This window comes from Mastomys coucha, unplaced genomic scaffold, assembly GCF_008632895.1.
Source record: "Mastomys coucha isolate ucsf_1 unplaced genomic scaffold, UCSF_Mcou_1 pScaffold24, whole genome shotgun sequence".
Lineage (NCBI taxonomy): Eukaryota > Metazoa > Chordata > Mammalia > Rodentia > Muridae > Mastomys > Mastomys coucha.
This window is the reverse complement of record NW_022196907.1, coordinates 249763-268810: the sequence shown is the minus strand read 5'-3', so window position 1 is coordinate 268810 and position 19048 is coordinate 249763. Positions and strand designations below refer to the sequence as shown.

The window sequence follows — 19048 nt, the reverse complement described above, 5'->3', positions numbered from 1 at the left end:
CCCCTCATTTTTCGCTTCCCATCTTCTCTTCCTCCCAAGTTCCCCCTACCCTCTACTTTCCTCGATTATTTTGTTCCCTCTACTAAGTAAGACTGAAGCATCCACTCTTTGAGGAAGACCTCAGAAGATGGAAAGATCTTCCATGTTCATGGATTAGCAGGATTAATATAGTAAAAATGACCATCTTGCCAAAGACATAGTGCTTAGGGGAGATATGAATGGCAATTTCTGCAAAAACAAAACAATATAATTAAAGAAAATAAGATCTGTGTGTGCACTCATGTGCACATTTCCACCCACCAAAACTCTTAAAATATAAATGGACTACTCAAGGAGTTCTCAGAGGAAAACATTATTCCACATGTTCATATCAAAGGAATAATTTCCAGGATTGGTTTCCAAGTCAGTGTACAAAGTGCAGTGAGCAGAAATCAATTATCTTTGGGACATTAAATGCAACCACCTTTGAGCATGCATTCAATGTGTTAATTTAATGCATTTAATGTGTTAGTCATCTTCAGTTTCATTCAGAATTCCCAGGCCTCTCTCTGGAACTTTAAAACTAGATTCTCTAAACCAGGATGCAAGAAACTGCATGTTAAAAGTTAATCCCAGTGATTCATTGATTTGATAACCTCTAGCTTAAATGAACAATTTCCTGATAGCAAATCTCAATGTCAAGGAAATGTTCCCTTCCTGATCTGTTTATAAGAATGGTCACTGTCTTTCAACTTCCCACAACAGTCCTAATGAATCTCCAGACTTCGAAGATACTCCAATACCTTGATTCCTAAATCACTCCATGCTTGGAATTTTCAATCATACAAGGTTCACAGAACATATTTTGAATCTCCAGATCATATACTGATGTGATATTTGACAACTAAATGATATTATTTCCACCCCCTAGCAGTTTGGTTTTGGCAACAGTAGCTCACTTATTGGCAAACATTTCTCTCATTTGACAGAGAATTTTGTAGAACATGGAAGCAACCCAGACTGGTGGAGTGTCATTTCATTTATCTAAACTCTTAAAATTAAATGGAGTACTTAAGAAGCTCTCAGAAGAGAACACCATTTCACATGTAACTACATTCTGATGTTTCACATCAAATAGCAGGTATAAGCAAAAATTGTTCAAGTTTATACTCTTGAGCCTGGGTATAAACTCTATAATTTTTGTTTAATAAAAGCAAAAATATCAAACACAATTAGACAATTAATGAAAATATCCATTTCTTTTACAATATATTTTATTGAATACACACACACACACACACACACACACACACACACACACACACACACACACACACGGTACTTAAGTTCTGTGCTCAACACTACAGAAAAGTATTAAAAAGTTAGAATTTAAATAGAGGCTTTGAGTTACTAGTTAAATGTCTACTCCTATGTCACACAAGAGCCTACAAATGAGTCAGTCAGCAGATACCCCTTGGCATGCATTCCCCTACAACTTAAATTTTCTTTTCCTGCATGATATATGTAAAACCCACAAATGGAAAATTATACTTTCTTGGTAACTCATGATGTACAATATAGATATTTAGAGATACTGCATTTATTTTTCCATCATGGTCAACAATATGTGTATTTTTATTTTATTTTTAGCTTTGTATAAGAGGACACACAACAGACAAGGACACTGCAAAAGTAATGATGATATAGAGATGAAATTAAATTAAGAACTTTTATGATGAATTCTTAAAGGCAGACAAATTGTACACTAAAACTGAATAAATAATTGTATCATCTCTTCATCAACTAAGAATCAATGGTGTTTTTTTCCCATTGTTCTTCTGTATCTTTAAAGTAAAATCCTGCAACTGAGCTTTTGGTCATTGAACAGAGCACTAGACATGTATCCAAATACAAAGGATTTAAGCAGATCTTTATTGTATTATCTCTCAGCCTCCTGTATATGCTTTGAACACATAAACTGATTAGTTTGAAAGCATTAGATGAGCAATCTTTTAAATTCTCAACAAAATTAAAATAAGTAGTTTTACTTTCTATAATTTTAATTCATTTCTGTGAAATATTCAAATTGTATCACACAAGACTGTCTTCCTGTAAGTACATGATCCCTAGATGTGTGTTATGAATTATCAAACAGCAATTACTGGTTTGATAGAAATGTTGGAAAGTACAATGATTATATAGCCTTATGTACATTTATGAGCCATAGCTAGGAAGATTAAAAGTAGACTCAATTTTAAATTTTCAGATGAATTTTTTGGCTATACAAGCAAAATAATGTGATTTTTACCTTTTCATTTTAATGGAATTTATTCTGTAAATTTTTCTAATAAGTAATACTAATAAAATGGGTAAGAAAGAAATTTCACATTTTCAAAGCATTTACATTTGATTGAAGTTTATGGGTAACACCCTGGAACCTCTTAGTGAGTTAATGAAGGTTTTAAAAATATACAAACATAAATAACATCTTAGTGTTTTACTGCTGTGAAGAGATGCTATGACAAAGACAACTCTTCTAGGGAAAATATTTAATTGGGGTTGGCTTACAGGTTTAGAGGTTCAGTCCAATATCATCAATGGAGGAGTATGGTAGCATTCAGACAGGAATTGTAAAAGTGGAACTGAGAGTTCTACATCTTCATCTGAAGGCTGCTAGGAGAAGACTGACTTCTAGGCAACTAAGACGAGGGTATGAAAGCCCATGCCCACATTGACATTCTACCCCAACAAAGCCACACTTACTCCAACAAGGCTACACCTCCTGATAGTGCCACTCCTGGGCCAAACACATACAAACCATCACACATGCTAACACATTTCTCTAAGAAAATATTTAAGTATGAATATATTCTATTAAGTTTATGGCTTATATTAAGTCACTTTGTTTTTAATATTTTAACTAAATTGAACCAGAAACTTTAGTTAGTGTACATAAATTATCAGGTATCCTATTTTGAAAACAAATTTTGCATATTTTTCATTGTTCACATTGTTTCTGAGATTGATTTTCTGGGATTATATGTATCAGGGAGTTATTTTGTGTAGTATCAGGAAAAGCTAAATATATGCTTATCTCTCTTTACTTTTTCCTAGGTTTTTACTAATATAATTTTCTTTCCCCAAATAAGGAAACATTATTTGTTTTTCTGTCATGCCCGGCATCTTTATTTTACATTTCACACTTTCTTGGGTTGATTTCCTTCTCTTATGTTTTCCTCTCTTGTTTTGTCTCCTTTCCATTTATGTTACATTTCTTCCAGCTATTCTTCAGAAATCTTCAAAGCTATTTGAAGTGGCTCCACAATGTACAGAACTCTGAGAAGAAGCCTCCACCTTGTATGGGTATGCCCTCATCTCTCCACTGATAGGCTGATGAGAACAAATCTTAGCCTGATGTCAGAGTCATAAAATTAAATTCAATAAAATGATTTACTAAATCCACCCTTGATACAAAGCTTGCTGCTAATATCTCCATATGTTTCCCAGTTTCCAAGTACTTCCAAATAAATAACATAATAAGTAAGTAATTGTCATGTCTCCAATTGGGTCTGTATAATGATGTTTGTTATTATGACTATACTCCAGAGACTCAGAGAAAAAAAATATATACCCAAAATGTTCCATAGATGACAGTATGGCAATCAAAGTTCCTATGCTCCTTTCAGTGCACATTCCTCAAGTTAAGGACTAAAGAAAAAAGTCCATAAAAGCTGTGTGGGGGTCATTCAGCATCTCTTTCCCCAATACAATACTTGCTACACAGTGGAATCTCAGTTACTGGTTAAATACAATATTTTTTGATGTTTACAACTTAAGAAAGTAATATAACCTGCTAAATAATTGCCCAATGCAAATTGTATGTTCCATGTTTCATCTGTATGCTGACAATGTAGCTCAATAAAATTTCAGACCAAAGAGGAACCTAAGCATAACACTTCCCGCCTCAGATGGGTCCCAGAAAGCTGAGAATGTGTCCAAGGGGTATGCAAGTGCATACTTATTCAAAGCAAAAAAGAATCAAGACTCTTCGGTTTTGGATTGTTTTTTCCAATTTCATCTACTCTATTTTCTTGTATTATTTGTACAATATAAAGCTCCCAACTTTCATACCCAACATCAATGCACCTAAAAATAACTACTAAAATGTCAAAAACTCTGAATATTTAATATACTAGTTGTATACATTCATTTCCATTTTCCTTCTTGCAAGTCTTTCTGAATGAAGACTGAATTCCAACTGATTGAAACATGACAGGACCATTCAGTAAGTAGGAACACTCACAATAAGTGTAGCTACTCCTAAAATAGATGATGATGGGGATTAGGAATGTTGACAACACTAACTACAAATACCCCAACAATGGGTATTCTAGGTAGTTGTAGTTGTTTTCAGTTGTTTCTCCCTTGTGATGGAACAGATAGTATACATTATATCTTCACAAATATTTCTTGTGTTATTTGTGAAACATTAGAGCTTAATATTCAGTTAGTATAGGAGACTAAAAGTATACTGAAACTTTTCAAGGCAGTCTGTGTTTGTCAAATAAAAGGTGGGACTTAAAATGAAAACTGTATGTGTATGGCACTAAATCAACTAGTGATAAGGATGTTCAATGAGGATTCTTCTTTTTTTTTTCCCCTGAAGCCTTTTGTATGTGAACATGTTTGCATCTCATATGTATGCTCTCAGCATCCACCTGACAGGCCTCTTCCAAAATAAAAGTTAATTGAAGCTTATAAAGAACATAGACCTGCATTGTTTAATATCACAATTTCTTTCAAATTTCTTGTTCTGGAAGCATTATCTAGGTACATGTTTTTCACGTCAGTCACCAAACTCCAACTTACAAGAGAAGCCACCATAAATTATTTCTTGCCTCTCATTCTCACAGTAGATACTTTAGTTATCACTTTATTTCCCCTCACCCTCAATTGAGGAATTGAGAATATGCTAAGTAAAATCATTATCAAAGACACTTTAGAAATCTGTACATTTTGCTTCTCAAGCACAAGGAAAAAATCTGGGTTCTTACAAGGATTCTTTCCCAAGGGATCACTATATTTAGTTAGATCTTTATGTTAAAAACAAACCTGTTGAAAGAAGTATTGATATGTTGCAAAAATATTGTGTTGTGGACTGACACAAACCTACATAGACATAGATACTGAATTCTTCTTAAAAACAATTATTTGACAATTTGTATGTTATATATTTCCCAGTATTATTGTCTCTGGGACAAATTTACAGGGAAGATTGAAAAAAGATCAGCCAACCTGGTCTAAATTATCTTTACAGATTATCTCTAGGATGTAGTGTAAAAGACTAAAACACACCAGAAAGAAAGGAGATAGAAAATGTGCTTCAGTGCTGAGAGATACAATTCTCCAATAACACAGATACCACAGCGATATCTGTGGCATTTCCTGTACCAGAACACAGATCCTCAACATCTCCTAAAGATCCCAGGTCTTTCTACAGTGAGGGCAAGAAACCTAGGATAGGAAAACCTAGGATAGACTAAACAAGATCAATATTCAGACACATTGAGGGAAGTTTTAAAAAAGTTGAAGCCAAAGGAATAAGGGGAGCAGAAGGGGAAAATGGAGTGTTTAAAGAGAGTTAAAGTTCTTGCTTCCAATACCCGGATGAAGCTCAAAGGTAGGTGCAAATTTGACATTTAGTTTCCTTGGCACTCTGTAATTGAGTGGACTTCTTCAAACCCAAGTTCACCTAGTCAATAAATGATAAAACAAGAGGCCAGGCATTCCAGAAAAAAACACATAGGCAAGAGCGGCAGAAATATCTGAGGAGAAATGAGTACGGAGTGGTATGTAAGAATGCCTATAACCAGTATGTACAAGGGTAACTGCTGGTGCTGATACTAATAGAAATCCTAGAATCAACACAAGTTTGAAGAAAGTACATGAAGGTTTTTATGCATTCAATAAACATACCAGTGTTTTCTAATATAACGAAGGCATAAAAGAAGAAATAAAACAGAAAAAAAAAAAGAGTGGAGAATCTAAGGATGAGAAAGTAAAGGATGAGGTAAGGGTACAAGACACTTTTTTACAAAGACACTAGTTTTGCTCTGAAAGGAAAACTGAGCCAAAAAATTCATAACAGATAGGAAAACATCGAGAAGGTGTTGTGCGTGTGTGTGTGTGTGTGTGTGTGTGTGTGTGTGTGTGTGTGTGTGTGTAAAACAGCATTACAGGTTTGCACGTGAAAAGACAACTCAGAAAAGTATTTAACAGAGCTTTCCTAAACGTGAGAAAAGCATACAACAGAGACTGCTGAGAGCCTGTGGAATTCAGAGATGCCCTAAAAGGTCACAAATAGGACCAAGAGAGTGTGGGAAATAGGGAGAGTAAGAGCTTCCAGGGGCGGGGCTAGGGCCTCTTTGGAATGTTGGAAAGGGAAATGGGAGCTGCAGAACCAGAACACAGCCTGGGAAAGTTTTGAGCAGAAAGAAGGGGGAAGAAGGAAGAAAAGAAAGAAGAAAGGGAGGAAGAGAAAAGGAAAGAAAGAAAGAAAGAAAGAAAGAAAGAAAGAAAGAAAGAAAGAAAGAAAGAAAGAGAAGAAGAGAGGGAAGGGAGAGGAGGAAAGAAGGAAAGAAGGAGAAAGAAGAAAGTGAGAGAGGTAAGAGACGAGAGAAGAGAACAGAAGAGAGAGAAAAGAAGCAAAAGTAGAAAAATAGAAAAACAGGTGGCTTGAAAGATTCCTGAGGCCATCAGAGAGGACAATAATGTAGTTTGATTTAAGCCTGGAGCTGGGCAGCCAGAGCTCAAAAGAATGGGGTCTCATTATTTCCCAGTTTTCCCCTTCTGCCTAAGCCTAGAGGACTGTGTCTCCCTAGGGACCACTAGGAACTCAAGGCCAAAGAGGGTGAGGCCGAGTCGCCCCCCAGCGGCTGGGAGCTCCCCAAGCTCCCCAGATATCCTTGATTCAACTTTCCCCATCCCTGCCCTCTACTGAAGCTTGGACCCCTCTCTTCCCAGCTCACCGAGGGCGCCGTCAGGAGGCTGATGCTCTCTCCTAGTGAGTCCAGGTTGACCCTTCGGCGGCGTTGGGCTCTCTTGTACCCGGCGGAGACAGCAGCAGCTGCCGCGGCGGCAGAGGCAGCGGGGGCCTGGGTGGCGGCCGCTCTGGAGCCAGGTGGCCCAGGAGGGCTCCGGCTGCCATTCCAGCAGAGCCTGGACAATGGGCACTCCCCTTCCTCCTCCGGGCTGGTCTCCAGGTAGTCAGAGCCCAAAGAGCTGAAGGACTCGGATGAAATCTTCCTTCCAGACATGCTGCTGGAGACACTACTGCAGCCGAGACAGCGGTAGCGGAGGAGGAGGAGGAGGAGGAGGTGGTGGTGGTGGTGGTGGTGGTGGCGGCGGTGGCGGCAGGGACGCAGTAGTGGCTGTGGCCGTGCTGGGACCTACTGTGGCAGGCAGCTTCAGGCGCTTCGTGGACGCTTGGCGTTGTGCTCGAGCTCGCCCAGACCGGAGTCTCTGGGGCCGCTGAGCCCCTCTAGCCAGCTGCTCATGGCGGGAACTTGGATTGCCGTGGCTCCTTGGGGCCCAGGCTCCGCAGCTCCGCAGTAGGGCCGGAGATGAGCTGGAGACCCGCCACCGCCGCCTCTGCAGCTGCTGCTCTCCAGGCGCAGCCTCAGCGCCCACCAGTGCGCATCGCTCCCGCTGCGGGGCTGCGGGGATCGGGGTTGGGGTGCAGCAAGGCTCCTCCGCCTTGCGTCTGGATCGCCTGCGGCCCGCGTCCTCCGCCCCCTCCAAGAGCTGCACCCCTCCCTCCTCCTCCCTTTTTACCCCTCCCTCCAGCGCTGCCTCCGCGAGCATCACGTGTCCCCAGCATACTCATTGGAAGTCTTTTCCTCTTCTGTCGCTGCGTTTCAGGAGCAACTAGGACACTTTGCTGCTGTTCTTTCTGTTCCTTGTCATCTTGCCCTGATCCCAGGAGGTGCGTACAGTAGTTTTCATAGGGCTAAAGGTCCCCAAGCCCAAATAAAGGGTCCCTTGGCCCCTGAAAAAAAACATGGGCAGTGAACACGCCCAGGATTAGACACACACACACACACACACACACACACACACACACACACCATGTCCAATTCTAGTTTATTTTAGAAGTTCAGATTGGTCACCCTAACTCCTCCAGTGGAGACACAGGCAAGGGGAAGAAGGCTGGGACAGATTGTGAGGATGATTCCCCACCTCTAGCAAGGCAGCGTGGGCAGTGAGGCTCACTGTTGCTTTATTTTTGGGAGCTCGGTTGGAGGAGCCGCTCCCAGCTCCAGTGCTGGACAGCTCCACTTACCGCCAGCACCAAGCTTGCCAGGTGGTGACAATACCCCATCTATTCCTGTGCAGACTCCTCTCTTAGACCTGACCTTAAGGAGCCTGCGGGAGGTTCCTACGTCCCTCAGCCACTGGGCTCCTTGCTCCAGATATGCATTTCTGAAAACCAAGGGCAGTGTGAAGAAAGGAGTTCATACTTCATACACCCAGAACAGATTTGCCACAATGTGAACAAGTCTCTGACTGCAAGTTTCAGCAAAGCAGCTTCATTTTACAGCTTGCCCCATGGCCACCATTCGCAGTGGTGGCCCCCGGGCCTTTGAGTAGCTCCATCATTCTTAGCTTTGCACACCCTTTACTTTAGCTCATGTCTTTTGGCTCATGCAGTCCAAGTGTAGACTGCACTGATACAATATTGTGCCTGATCTTGTGGTCTAACCTATTAATCTTACATGTCTAATAACCATAATATTTTATAAATTGTTATATGTTAAATAAAAGTAGTCATAATTATATTATATATATGATTATCATATATTTTTTATTTTGTTTATATTACATCCCAACCACATTTTCCCTCCCTCTTCTGTTCCCAGTCCCTCTCCTGCCTCCCTTCTGACCCCTTAGCCCTTCTTCCTCTGTTTATTTTTAGAAAAAGGAAGGTCTCAGTGGATATCAACCAGCCATTTCAATATCAAGTTGTAGTAAAACTACACACCTCTTCATCTTTTAAGGCTAGCAAGTCAATCCAATAATGTGGAAGGGTCCTAAACGCAGGCAAGAGTCAGAGACAGCTCCTACTCCTACTGTGAGGAGTCCAATAAAAAGATCAAGCTTCACCGCTGTATTGTGTGTAGAGTGGCTAGGTGAGTCCCATGTAGCCTTTCTGGTTGGCTATTCAGTCTTTATGAGTTCCTATGGGCACTGGTTAGTTGATTCCTTGGGTTTTTCTTGTGAAGTCCTTGACTCCTCTGGCTCTTACAACCATTCCTTCCCCTCTTCTGTAGAATTCCTCATGCTCTGCTTAATGTTTGACTGTGAGTCCCTATATCTGTTTCCATGAGTGGCTGGGTGAAGTCTCTCTGATGACAATTGGGCTATACACCAATCTATAACTATAGCAGAATATCATTAGGAATCATTCCATTGACTTTTTTTCTCATTTGTGTATGACTCTATCATGGGTCTCTGAGCTATCCAGGCTCTGATTCCTGGCCCTCTAGGCAGGGTCAGGAGTAGGCTCCCTCTTATGGCATGAGGCTCAAGGTGGACCAGTCACTGGTTAGCTGTAGCTGTCCAGTGGCCACAGAGAACTCTGTATACCTAAAAGGGAGGCTGAGAATGAAATAGGAAGCATAGGCGAGAGAAGAATGAAGCTGAGACAAAGATTTCTGATCATGACTCAGAGTTTAATTTTTAGCTCTGCGTTTATATAGGGGAAACCCAAAGACCCATCCTTTCTTTTGGCTGAGTTCTGTTGCTTTATATCGGCCAGATTCTGTTGCAAAACAAGCTCAGCAGCTTAGTGGGCAGTCTGCTTCTGCAGGTGGGCAAGGCAGGAGACTTCCACCTAGATCAGAAGACTCCACTCAGGTCAGCAGAAGACTAACTGTGCCAAACAATTATGGTCTGATTAGCCTGCTCAGGGCTAGGGGAAGGGCACAGTTAGCCACTCCTATACTTTCTGCTCTACCTTTACCCCAGTAAAGGAATTATAGTTCAAAGGTTGTGTGGCTGAGTTGTTGTCTGGATACCTATACTGGAAGTTTTGCCTGGTTTGAGGATATGGTTCTGTATCCCCACTACAAAGAGACTTAGTTAGGGTCACCCTCATCAATTCCTGGTAGTTTCCATTGCCCTCCCCTTCCAATTCCAGTTGTCTCTCCCAGTACTCTCTCCCTCAATCTTCCCCACACCTGTTCCCTCCTGTATACACCTCCCATCCCTATCTAGTCTCCTCTCCCCATCCACTTGAGATATCTATTTTGTTTCACTTTCACAGTGAGATCCATCAGTTACCCTTTCAGCCCTCCTTCTTTGAGTCTTTGTATTGTAGCATGGTTATCCTGTACTTTATGGCTAATATCCACTTATAACTGAGTACTTACCATGTTTTTCTTTCTGACCCTGGGATACCTCACCCATAATGATCTTTCCTAGTTTCATCCTTTTACTTACAAATATCAAGATTTATTTTTAGTAGTAGAGTAATACTCCATTTTATATGTGTACCCCTTTTTTTTAGACATTCTTTGGTTTAGAGACATCTGAGTTGTCTCCACTTTCTGGATATTATGAATAAAGCTGCTATGAACATAGTTGAGCACATGTCCTTGTGATATGGTGGTGTGTCTTTGGGTATATATCCATGTTTGATATAGCTGAGTCTTGAGGTAGATGAATCACCAATTTTCTGAGAAATTGCCATATTGATTTCCAAAGTGACTCTACAAATTTGTACTCCCAGCAATGGAGGAATGATCCCCTTGCTCCACATCCTGACCAGCATGACCTGTCACTTGTGTCTTTGATCTTAAACATTCTGACAGGTATAAGATGGAATATCTGAGTTGTTTTGATTTGTATTTCCCTGATGGCTAAAACATTGAAGATTTTTTCAAGTGCTTGTCTGCCATTGGAGATTCCACTCTTGAGAATTCTGTTTGGGTCTGTACCCAATATTTTTTATTGGTTATTTTATTTATTTGCATTTCAAATTTTATTTTCCCCTCTGAAAATGCCCTATCCCATTGCCCTCTCTCTGCTTCTGTGAGGGTGCTCTCTCACTCACCCACCCACTCCTGCCCCACCACACTATCATTCTCCACCGGGGCATCAAGCCTCCACAGGACCAAAAGCTTCCCCTTCCATTAATGTCAGATAAGGCAATCCTCTTCTACAAATGCAGTAGGACCCATGGGCCCTCCATAATAGGAATTTTAGTCTCTGGGAGCTGGGGGGGAGGAGTCTGGTTGGTTGATTTTGTTGTTCTTCCTATGGGGTTGCAAACCCCTTCAACTCCTTCAGTCCTTTTCCCTAACTCATCCCTTGGTGTCCCCATGCTCAGTCCAATGGCTAGCTACAAAGATCCCTATCTGTATTGGTTAGGATCTGGCAAAGCCTCTCAGGGCACAGCTATACCAGGCTCCTGTAAGCAAGTACATCTTGACATCAGCTATAGTGTTTGGGTTTTGTGTCTGGAGATAGGATGGAATCTAGGTGAAGCAGTCTCTGGATGGCCTTTCCTTCAGTCTTTGCTCCACTCTTTGTCTTTGCATTTCCTTTGAACAGGACAATTCTGACTTAATATTTTTGAAATGGGTGGGTGGCCCCATCTCTACCAGGGGCTGTGCCTAAACTCTGGATATGGTCTTTACAGGTTCTCTCTCCCCATTGTTGGATATTTTGACTAATGTCATCCCTGTTCAGTCCTGGGAACCTCTTGCTTTCCTGGCATCTGAGACTTTCTAGTGGCTACCCCCAGTTTCCCATCTCTAACTGCTACACACCTCCCTTCAATTTCCTGACCCTCTGTTCTTCATCCCCACCTCCTCCCACACCTGATCATGCCCCCTCTTTTCTCTCCCACTCTTCTCTCCCTTCCAGGTACCTTTCCTCCTGTATCCCTCCCTTCCTCTATGTCCTGTGATTATTTTGTTTCCCCTTCTAAGTAGGACTGAAGCATCCACACTTTGGTCTTCTTTCTTCTTGAGCTTTATACGATCTCTGAGTTGTATTGTGAGTATTCTGAGCTTTTGGGCTAATATCCACTTATCAATACATATCATGTGTTTTCCTTTGTGACTAGGTTAACACACTCAGAATGATATTTCTTAGGTCCATCCATCTGCTCATGAATTTCGTGAAGTCATTGTTTTTAATAGCTGAGTAGTACTCGATTGTGTAAAAGTAGCACATCTTCTGTATCCATTCCTCTGGTGAAGGACATCTGGATTGTTTCCAGTTTCTGGCTATTACAAATATGGGTGCTATGAACATAGGGGAGCATGTGTCATTGTCATACATTGGAGTATATGTCCAGGAGTGGTATAGCTGGTTCCTCAGCTATGTCCAACTTTCTGAGGAACTGCCAGACTGATTTCCAGAGTGGTTGCACCAGTTTGCACTCCCATCAGCAATGGAGCAGTGTTGCTTTTTCCCCACATCCTCACCAGCATATTCTATAACCTGAGTTTATGATCTTAGCCATTCTGACTGGTGTGAGATGGAATCTCAGGGTTGTTTTGATTTACATTTCCCTGATGACTAAGGATGGTGAGCATTTCTTTAGGTGCTTTTCAGCCATTTGAGATTCCTCAGTTGAGAATTCTTTGTTTAGCTCTATACCCCATTTTTAGTAGGGTTATTTGGATCTCAGGAATCTACCTTCTTGAGTTCTTTGTAAATATTGGATATTAGCCCTTTATCAGATGTAGGGTTGGTAAAGATCTTTTCTTAATCTATAAGTTGCCATTTTGTCCTGTTCACAGTGCTCTTTGCCTTAGAGAAACTTTTCCCCCATTTCCTCCCACACCTGATCCTGCCCTCTTTTCTTCTACCCCTCCTCTCTCCCTCCCAGGTCCCCTTCCTCCCAGGTTTCTCCCTCTACCCACTGTGATGGCTTTGTTCTCTCTTCTAAGTAGGACTGAAACATTTACACTTTGGTCTTCTTTCTTCTTGAGCTTCATATGATCTATGAGTTGTATCATGGGTATTTTGATCTTATTTGTCTATAGTTGATCTTAGAGTCTGAGCTATTAGTGCAGAATTCTACAGACCTTCAAAAAAAACCTAATACCAATAGTCTTCAAACTATTCCACAAAAGAGAAACATAAGGAACACTACCTCATCCATTCTATGAAGCCACAGTTAGGCTGATATTTAAATCACACAAAGAACCAAGAAAGAAAGAGAACTTCAAACAAATTTCCTTTATGAATATCAATGCAAAATTACTCAATAAAATTCTCAAATATTGAATCCAAGAACACATCAAAATGGTCATAACCATGATCAAGTAGGCTTCATCCCAGGGATGCAGGGATGGTTCAATATACAGAAGTAGATTAATATAATCCAGTATATGAACAAATCAAAGGAAAAATCACATGATCATCTCATTAGATGCTAAAAAAGCATTTGACAAAATTCAGGATAAAAGTCTTGGAAAGTTCAGGAATTCAAGGCACATACCTAAACAAAATAAAAGCAGTATATAGGAAAACAATAGCAGACACCAAACTAAATGGAGAGAAAATTGAAGCAATCCCACTAAAATCAAGGACTAGACAACATAGTACTTGAAATTCTGGCCAGAGCAATTAGACAAAAAAAGGAGGTCAAAGGTATACAAACTATACACAATTTTTAACTCTATTATTTGGTATAGGCTTATATTTTTCAAAACCTATATTAGTAAGTGAACTTAAGTGCTTTAACTTCCTTTCTAGCTTACCACCCACCAGAGGTAGTGGAAAGAAAAGGCTAATAGGACAAAAATGGATATATTACTGTTTAGAAATAGTTCTTTGGGGAGAATCTAATCTGCATTGTCAGGATATTAGCTGTTCAGTTCACAGAAATCAACAGCAGTGGGGTGTAACTGGGACCAGTGGGACCAGGCACACAGGAACTCCACCAGCCCAGTGGCTCAGGTTCCTTCTGGTCTCTCTGGGCTGATGTCCTGAGCAGACCTTGGATGCAAGCTCCACAGCCAGTCCCACAACACCCAGAGGAAGCTCCACTCCCAGGCGCTCTAACACACCCAGGAACAGAGGTGAGGAGGACCCTACATCTGTCCCAATACCGAGAGTAACTGGGACCAGTGAGACCAGGCACACAGGAAATCCAGAGGCTTGGGTTCCTTCCAGTCTCTCTGGGATGGTGTCCTGAGCAGACCTTGGGCACAAGTTCTGCAGCCAGTCCCACAAGACCCAGAAGAAGCTCCACTCCCAGGCACTCTAACACACCCAAGATGAGAGGTGAGGAGGACTCAACATCTGTCCCAATACCAGGAGTAACTGGGATCAGCAGGACCCAAGCACACAGGAACTCTGCCAGCCAGTGGCTGTATTTTCAGTATTGCTGTAGACAAAGCATCTACATAAAACTGTTAAATTGATTGTTGTTTTATATGAAACAATTTTTATAATACTCATTTTTATTATAATATTTTATAAATTTTAAAGAATATGACAAAAAAGATATTGTAGGTATTGAAGGGGGCTCTCTGGGAGGAGTTGGGGTACAAAAGGGAAACAAGAATGTGATATAAGTCTATTTACTTAAAATATGTTTTTAAATGTTAACAAATTCAGATAAATTGAAATCATGTAACTTTTCTCATCATAATGCAGTTAAAGTTAAAAAAAGAAAAAAAGAAAAAAAAGAAATCAACAGCAGTAACTTGACCCCAAACACCATTCAAAAATCAGCAGAAGCTCTGCCAATCAGCCCATGGCTAAAGGTCTGTCTATCTTAGTGTATTTTTTAATAACTATCTCTTTTTGCCATTGGATGATCCTGATAACAATAGATCTTCTGAGGAAGACAACAGGAGTTGTGGTCCAGACAACCAAGTTCAGGAAACATGGCTGCTGGCTGTGCCCCAGACAGACCTAAATGGGAAGGGATTGGTGTCCTATTTTAAGCTATTAAAATTTGTGTCACCAGAGGCCTTCTTTGGGAAGCAGAATGCTCTTGGGGACCCACATGTCTCCTGGGAACAAAAGGGTGAGCCCAGTACCAGATAATGGAGGTAAGAGGACCATGAAAACCTCACCTCTGTTAGCTGTACCCAGGAAGATGCAACTGGGAAGGGATTGGTCACTTCCAAATATTTAACAAGATAATTAATGTATCTAAAACCCCAAATAACATTAAAGCCACCAACTGGAAACACTTAAGATGTCCTGTCCCAGTACTATCCTTGCCTTTCCTTAATATTTCTTAATTAACATGAGGTAAATATTTTCAAGTTGCTATGTAATGAACCATCATAAAATTAATTGTCTCCAGGATAAGGTCAAGAGTTTTCAGCATTTTTTAGTAGCACATTTTAGCAAAATTTCTTCCCTAATTATTCTCCATTCTATTTATCATGCTATTTCAAAAATAAACAGTTTTGCTTTCTGCTGTTTGTTTTTTGTTAGGAGTTTGCTATTAACAACAATAAAGCAAGCAATACCTTATTTTGTAAAGTAATACAACTTAATCCCCATACAAATACAATCCAGCATGATTAAATGGAAGTAGGTGACTAATGGGCCATATCCATGTTCAACCCAAGGGTGCAGATATAGATAGATAGATAGATAGATAGATAGATAGATAGATAGATAGATAGATAGATAGATAGATAGATAGACTTGTAATAAAGGTATACAGGAGTATAGGAAAGCTAACATTCTCACTCAAAATCACTGGGGTATAGTACCAGTAGTGAAGTTATTACTTGGTAGTAGCAAGGTCCAAATTTGAAAGATGTACATTCTTCTCACAAAGAACAATCTTTCTCAAAGTTATTGATTCTCTGCTTCCAAGATACAACATAGATACATTATTGTTTGCAAAATTGACACTTTGGAAGAAGGTATTGGTAGTTTCATGCTTGAATGTAAGACAATGTAAAAATAAAAGATACATTCCTGTGGTAAATAAAATGTTCTTCTTATTAATGAAAGTTAGTTCCACATCTGTTTTGTTGGGAGTGATTGAGAAGAGAATCTATATCAATAAAGAACTCATTTTCTTTACTTAGTGATAATTTTACCTGCTATGATTATTGTCCGAAGATAAAGTAGTTTCATTCAGGAAAAATAAAAGTGTTTTGTGTCCATGATAAAAAAATGATTTTTAAAACTCATATGCACACATTAATACATTCCTTCATTCAAAAGCATAAATGGAATATATCATGGCAGGTACTACCCTAGTTATCATGAAGAATGAAGTGCACCCATCATGACATTTGCTGTCAATGTCTCAACAATGGAATTTAAAAACAAAATACCCAGAGAAGCACACATATTGATATTCCCTAGAACAACATTGTGGCAGTAGAATTACATGGAGTACAGAGAAGCAACTGGAACAAACTTAAGAGAAAGGAATTGGAATGGATTCTGGATAATTGCTAAGATGAGTTTCAAAAAGGGAAGCAGACCTTTGAAGACAGAGATGTGAAAGAAAGGAAAGGGAGTATAGGTTGAGGATAAAAGAAAAAAATAAGAACAAAAACAAGACACACTGAATATACAAATAGTTCAAAATTGTGAAGAGTGTGAGAAAAGGGATATATGATTTAGTAATATGTAGTAATAAGAGGTATAAACAGATCTCAGAACTGAGAGTCTTATTTATCTCATTAGAGATCCACATTTTCATCTTAGGTAGACCACAAGATTGTGAGTCAGTGAGTCAAGACTTTTATGATGGAAAAGGGGAGGCCATGAAACCAAGAACAGGATGACACATCAATGGAATTGAGGCAGCCCTAAATGATTGACTGTCAAGGATGCTATGGCATATTTATTTAAGCATACAGGGTGATTCAGTATTTGTTTCCTCAAAAACCTGCATCTGGGCTGGAGAGATAGCTCAGTGGTTAAGAGCACTGACCATTCTTCCAAAGGTCCTGAGTTCAAATCCCAGAAACCACATGATGGCTTACAACCATCCATAATGAGATCTGGTACTCTCTTCTAGTGTGTCTGAAGACAGTTACGGTGTACTTACATATAATAATAAATAAATCTTTAAAGGAATTCTGCTTCCAAGTGAATTTCAAAGCAGGTAGCTAGATTGTTCAGCATTAGGCATAATTTCAGTCAGTATATCATTTAAGCCCTGAAATTTCTGACCACATGAAGACTGGACAACAACTATTATAGTTAGGTTTCTTGGAACTTGACCATTATTCCAATTTTCTTGGGCCCCAAAAAGGGAAACAACATCTGAAATCAGCAGGAAGCAAATTTATGAGAATGAGAATGATGCCCTATTTTCAAAAAAGGAGGGTGAGTGGGTTTGGGTTGTTTGATGAGTGATAGAAGTTTACTGTCCTTTTAGAGAAGTTGGTTACATGTTGTTAATGATTTTGGTCAGAGAGAAAACAATATAAGTGAAGTTAGACTCAAAGATTTATTTATTTATTTTTCTTTTCTTCATCCTTTGTTCTTATACAATGTCAAAGATGGAGATTAAAGAAAACTGAGGATATAATTAATAATAATTCCTACTAATACAGGAATACTAGGAATAAAGAGTAGATTATTGAATCTACTCTTAAACTATAGAGCGACAACTAGTAAAAAAAATCATACATTAGTATAGATCTTTGTCTATTGACACAAAATTAAGGTTATATTTGGTTACATTGTTATAGATCTTTATATACTTATATAAAATTAAAGTTGTATTTGGTTACAACATACTATGTATAAACTCCTCTTAAGGTATTGTACCTATGTAATACTTAAAAACACAATGTTAAGTTCTACTTCTTTTGGAAACTGCTATTACACATTGTTTAGGATAATTAAGAAATCCAAGTAAAGAGTTAGTCAAACTCATTGTCAAAACACATACTAGTCTCGTTTATTGGAGAAATATGATTGCAAAGTCAAACAGATAGTAATAGCTAGAAACAAGAAATGTTTGCAAATTTATAAATACTATAAATGGTCTTCAAAAACTCAAGAAATCTATAGATTATGGTATTTAAAGGTATTTTAAAGGCTCTTTTGATTTTACAGTGACACATGTCAGCTCTTGGCAGCACCCCCATTCTACTTCAAAAGAAAATGATGAGCATTGAAGAACCTCCATATGGAGTTTGCCTCATATGTTGTAAGCTAGCTACAGGGGAATAAACCGCACTTGCTTCAACTGCTCACAGTGTGCTGTACAAACTGAACAAACAGAATGCAGAAAAGTTGATTGTCAAGCTTTGCCAATACTAGTAAAGCAGTCCTTCATATTTTCTGCATCACAAAAGTTCTATCAATTATTCTAGGCCAGGAGGCTTAGGATGGGTACTCCAAGGCTATAGAGGAAATTTGGAGGGCTGTCCAGGTAGCCAGGTTTCTCTATCATTTCTATAGTTTTGGAAAGTACTTGCTCTATTTTTCCTACATACTCTGGTCATATTTATTCCCTCTCAATTCTTTGATGGGGTTAAAGAATAGACAGGTATAGTCTCACAATTAAGCTTATGTTCCTTAGGATGTTTTTTTAAATGTTTCTAGGTAAAAGAACTCACTAGGTTTGTAGTATAAGTTACAGTTAAAAAAATAAAAAGATTTAGTTAAAGAACTCTAACCTCACCATGATAGAAAATATAATAAACTGATATTGTGAATATAATCTTTCTTTGGTTTTTTGAGACAGGGTTTCTCTGTGTAGCCCTGGCTGTCCTGGACCTCATTCTGTAGACCAGGCTGGCCTTGAACTCAGAAATTAGCCTGCCTCTGCCTCCCAAGTGCTGGGATTAAAGGCATGTACCAATACTGCCCAGCTGTGAATATAATTCTTACATGATAGCTTTTGTTTCATAACTGTTTTTATTATACATGGCTTACTATTATAAGAGAAAGAGCCTTGTTTTGGACGATACTGGCATTCGTCTTGTGTGCTGTGTATTCGGATGCTGAGTTCTGTACCTCAAGACTGATTAGGTTGCAGATTGGACATGTGCATTGTACTGACCAATATACTGTAAGGAGTACTCCCCAATAATCCCTGATT

General features: G+C 39.4%; 2 protein-coding genes across 2 annotated transcripts in view; one reads left to right on the top strand and one right to left on the bottom strand.

Moving 5' to 3' along the window:
* The window catches only part of Gucy1a2 (guanylate cyclase 1 soluble subunit alpha 2), a 322813-nt gene extending 315339 nt beyond the window's left edge, over positions 1 to 7474 (bottom strand). Inside the window, exon 1 of the mRNA XM_031346426.1 lies at positions 7008 to 7474. Coding sequence (XP_031202286.1) covers positions 7008 to 7295 — 288 coding nt within the window. The 5' untranslated portion in view covers positions 7296 to 7474. The remainder of the gene's footprint in view (positions 1 to 7007) is intronic.
* Positions 7475 to 7590: 116 nt separating this feature from the next.
* On the top strand, positions 7591 to 8821 carry LOC116074202 (formin-like protein 16). The gene is made up of 2 exons (XM_031346428.1): positions 7591 to 7963; positions 8374 to 8821. Exons 1-2 carry the CDS (start codon positions 7602 to 7604, stop codon positions 8384 to 8386), a joined length of 375 nt encoding a protein of 124 aa, XP_031202288.1. The 5' UTR covers positions 7591 to 7601; the 3' UTR covers positions 8387 to 8821.
* Positions 8822 to 19048: the final 10227 nt, after the last annotated feature.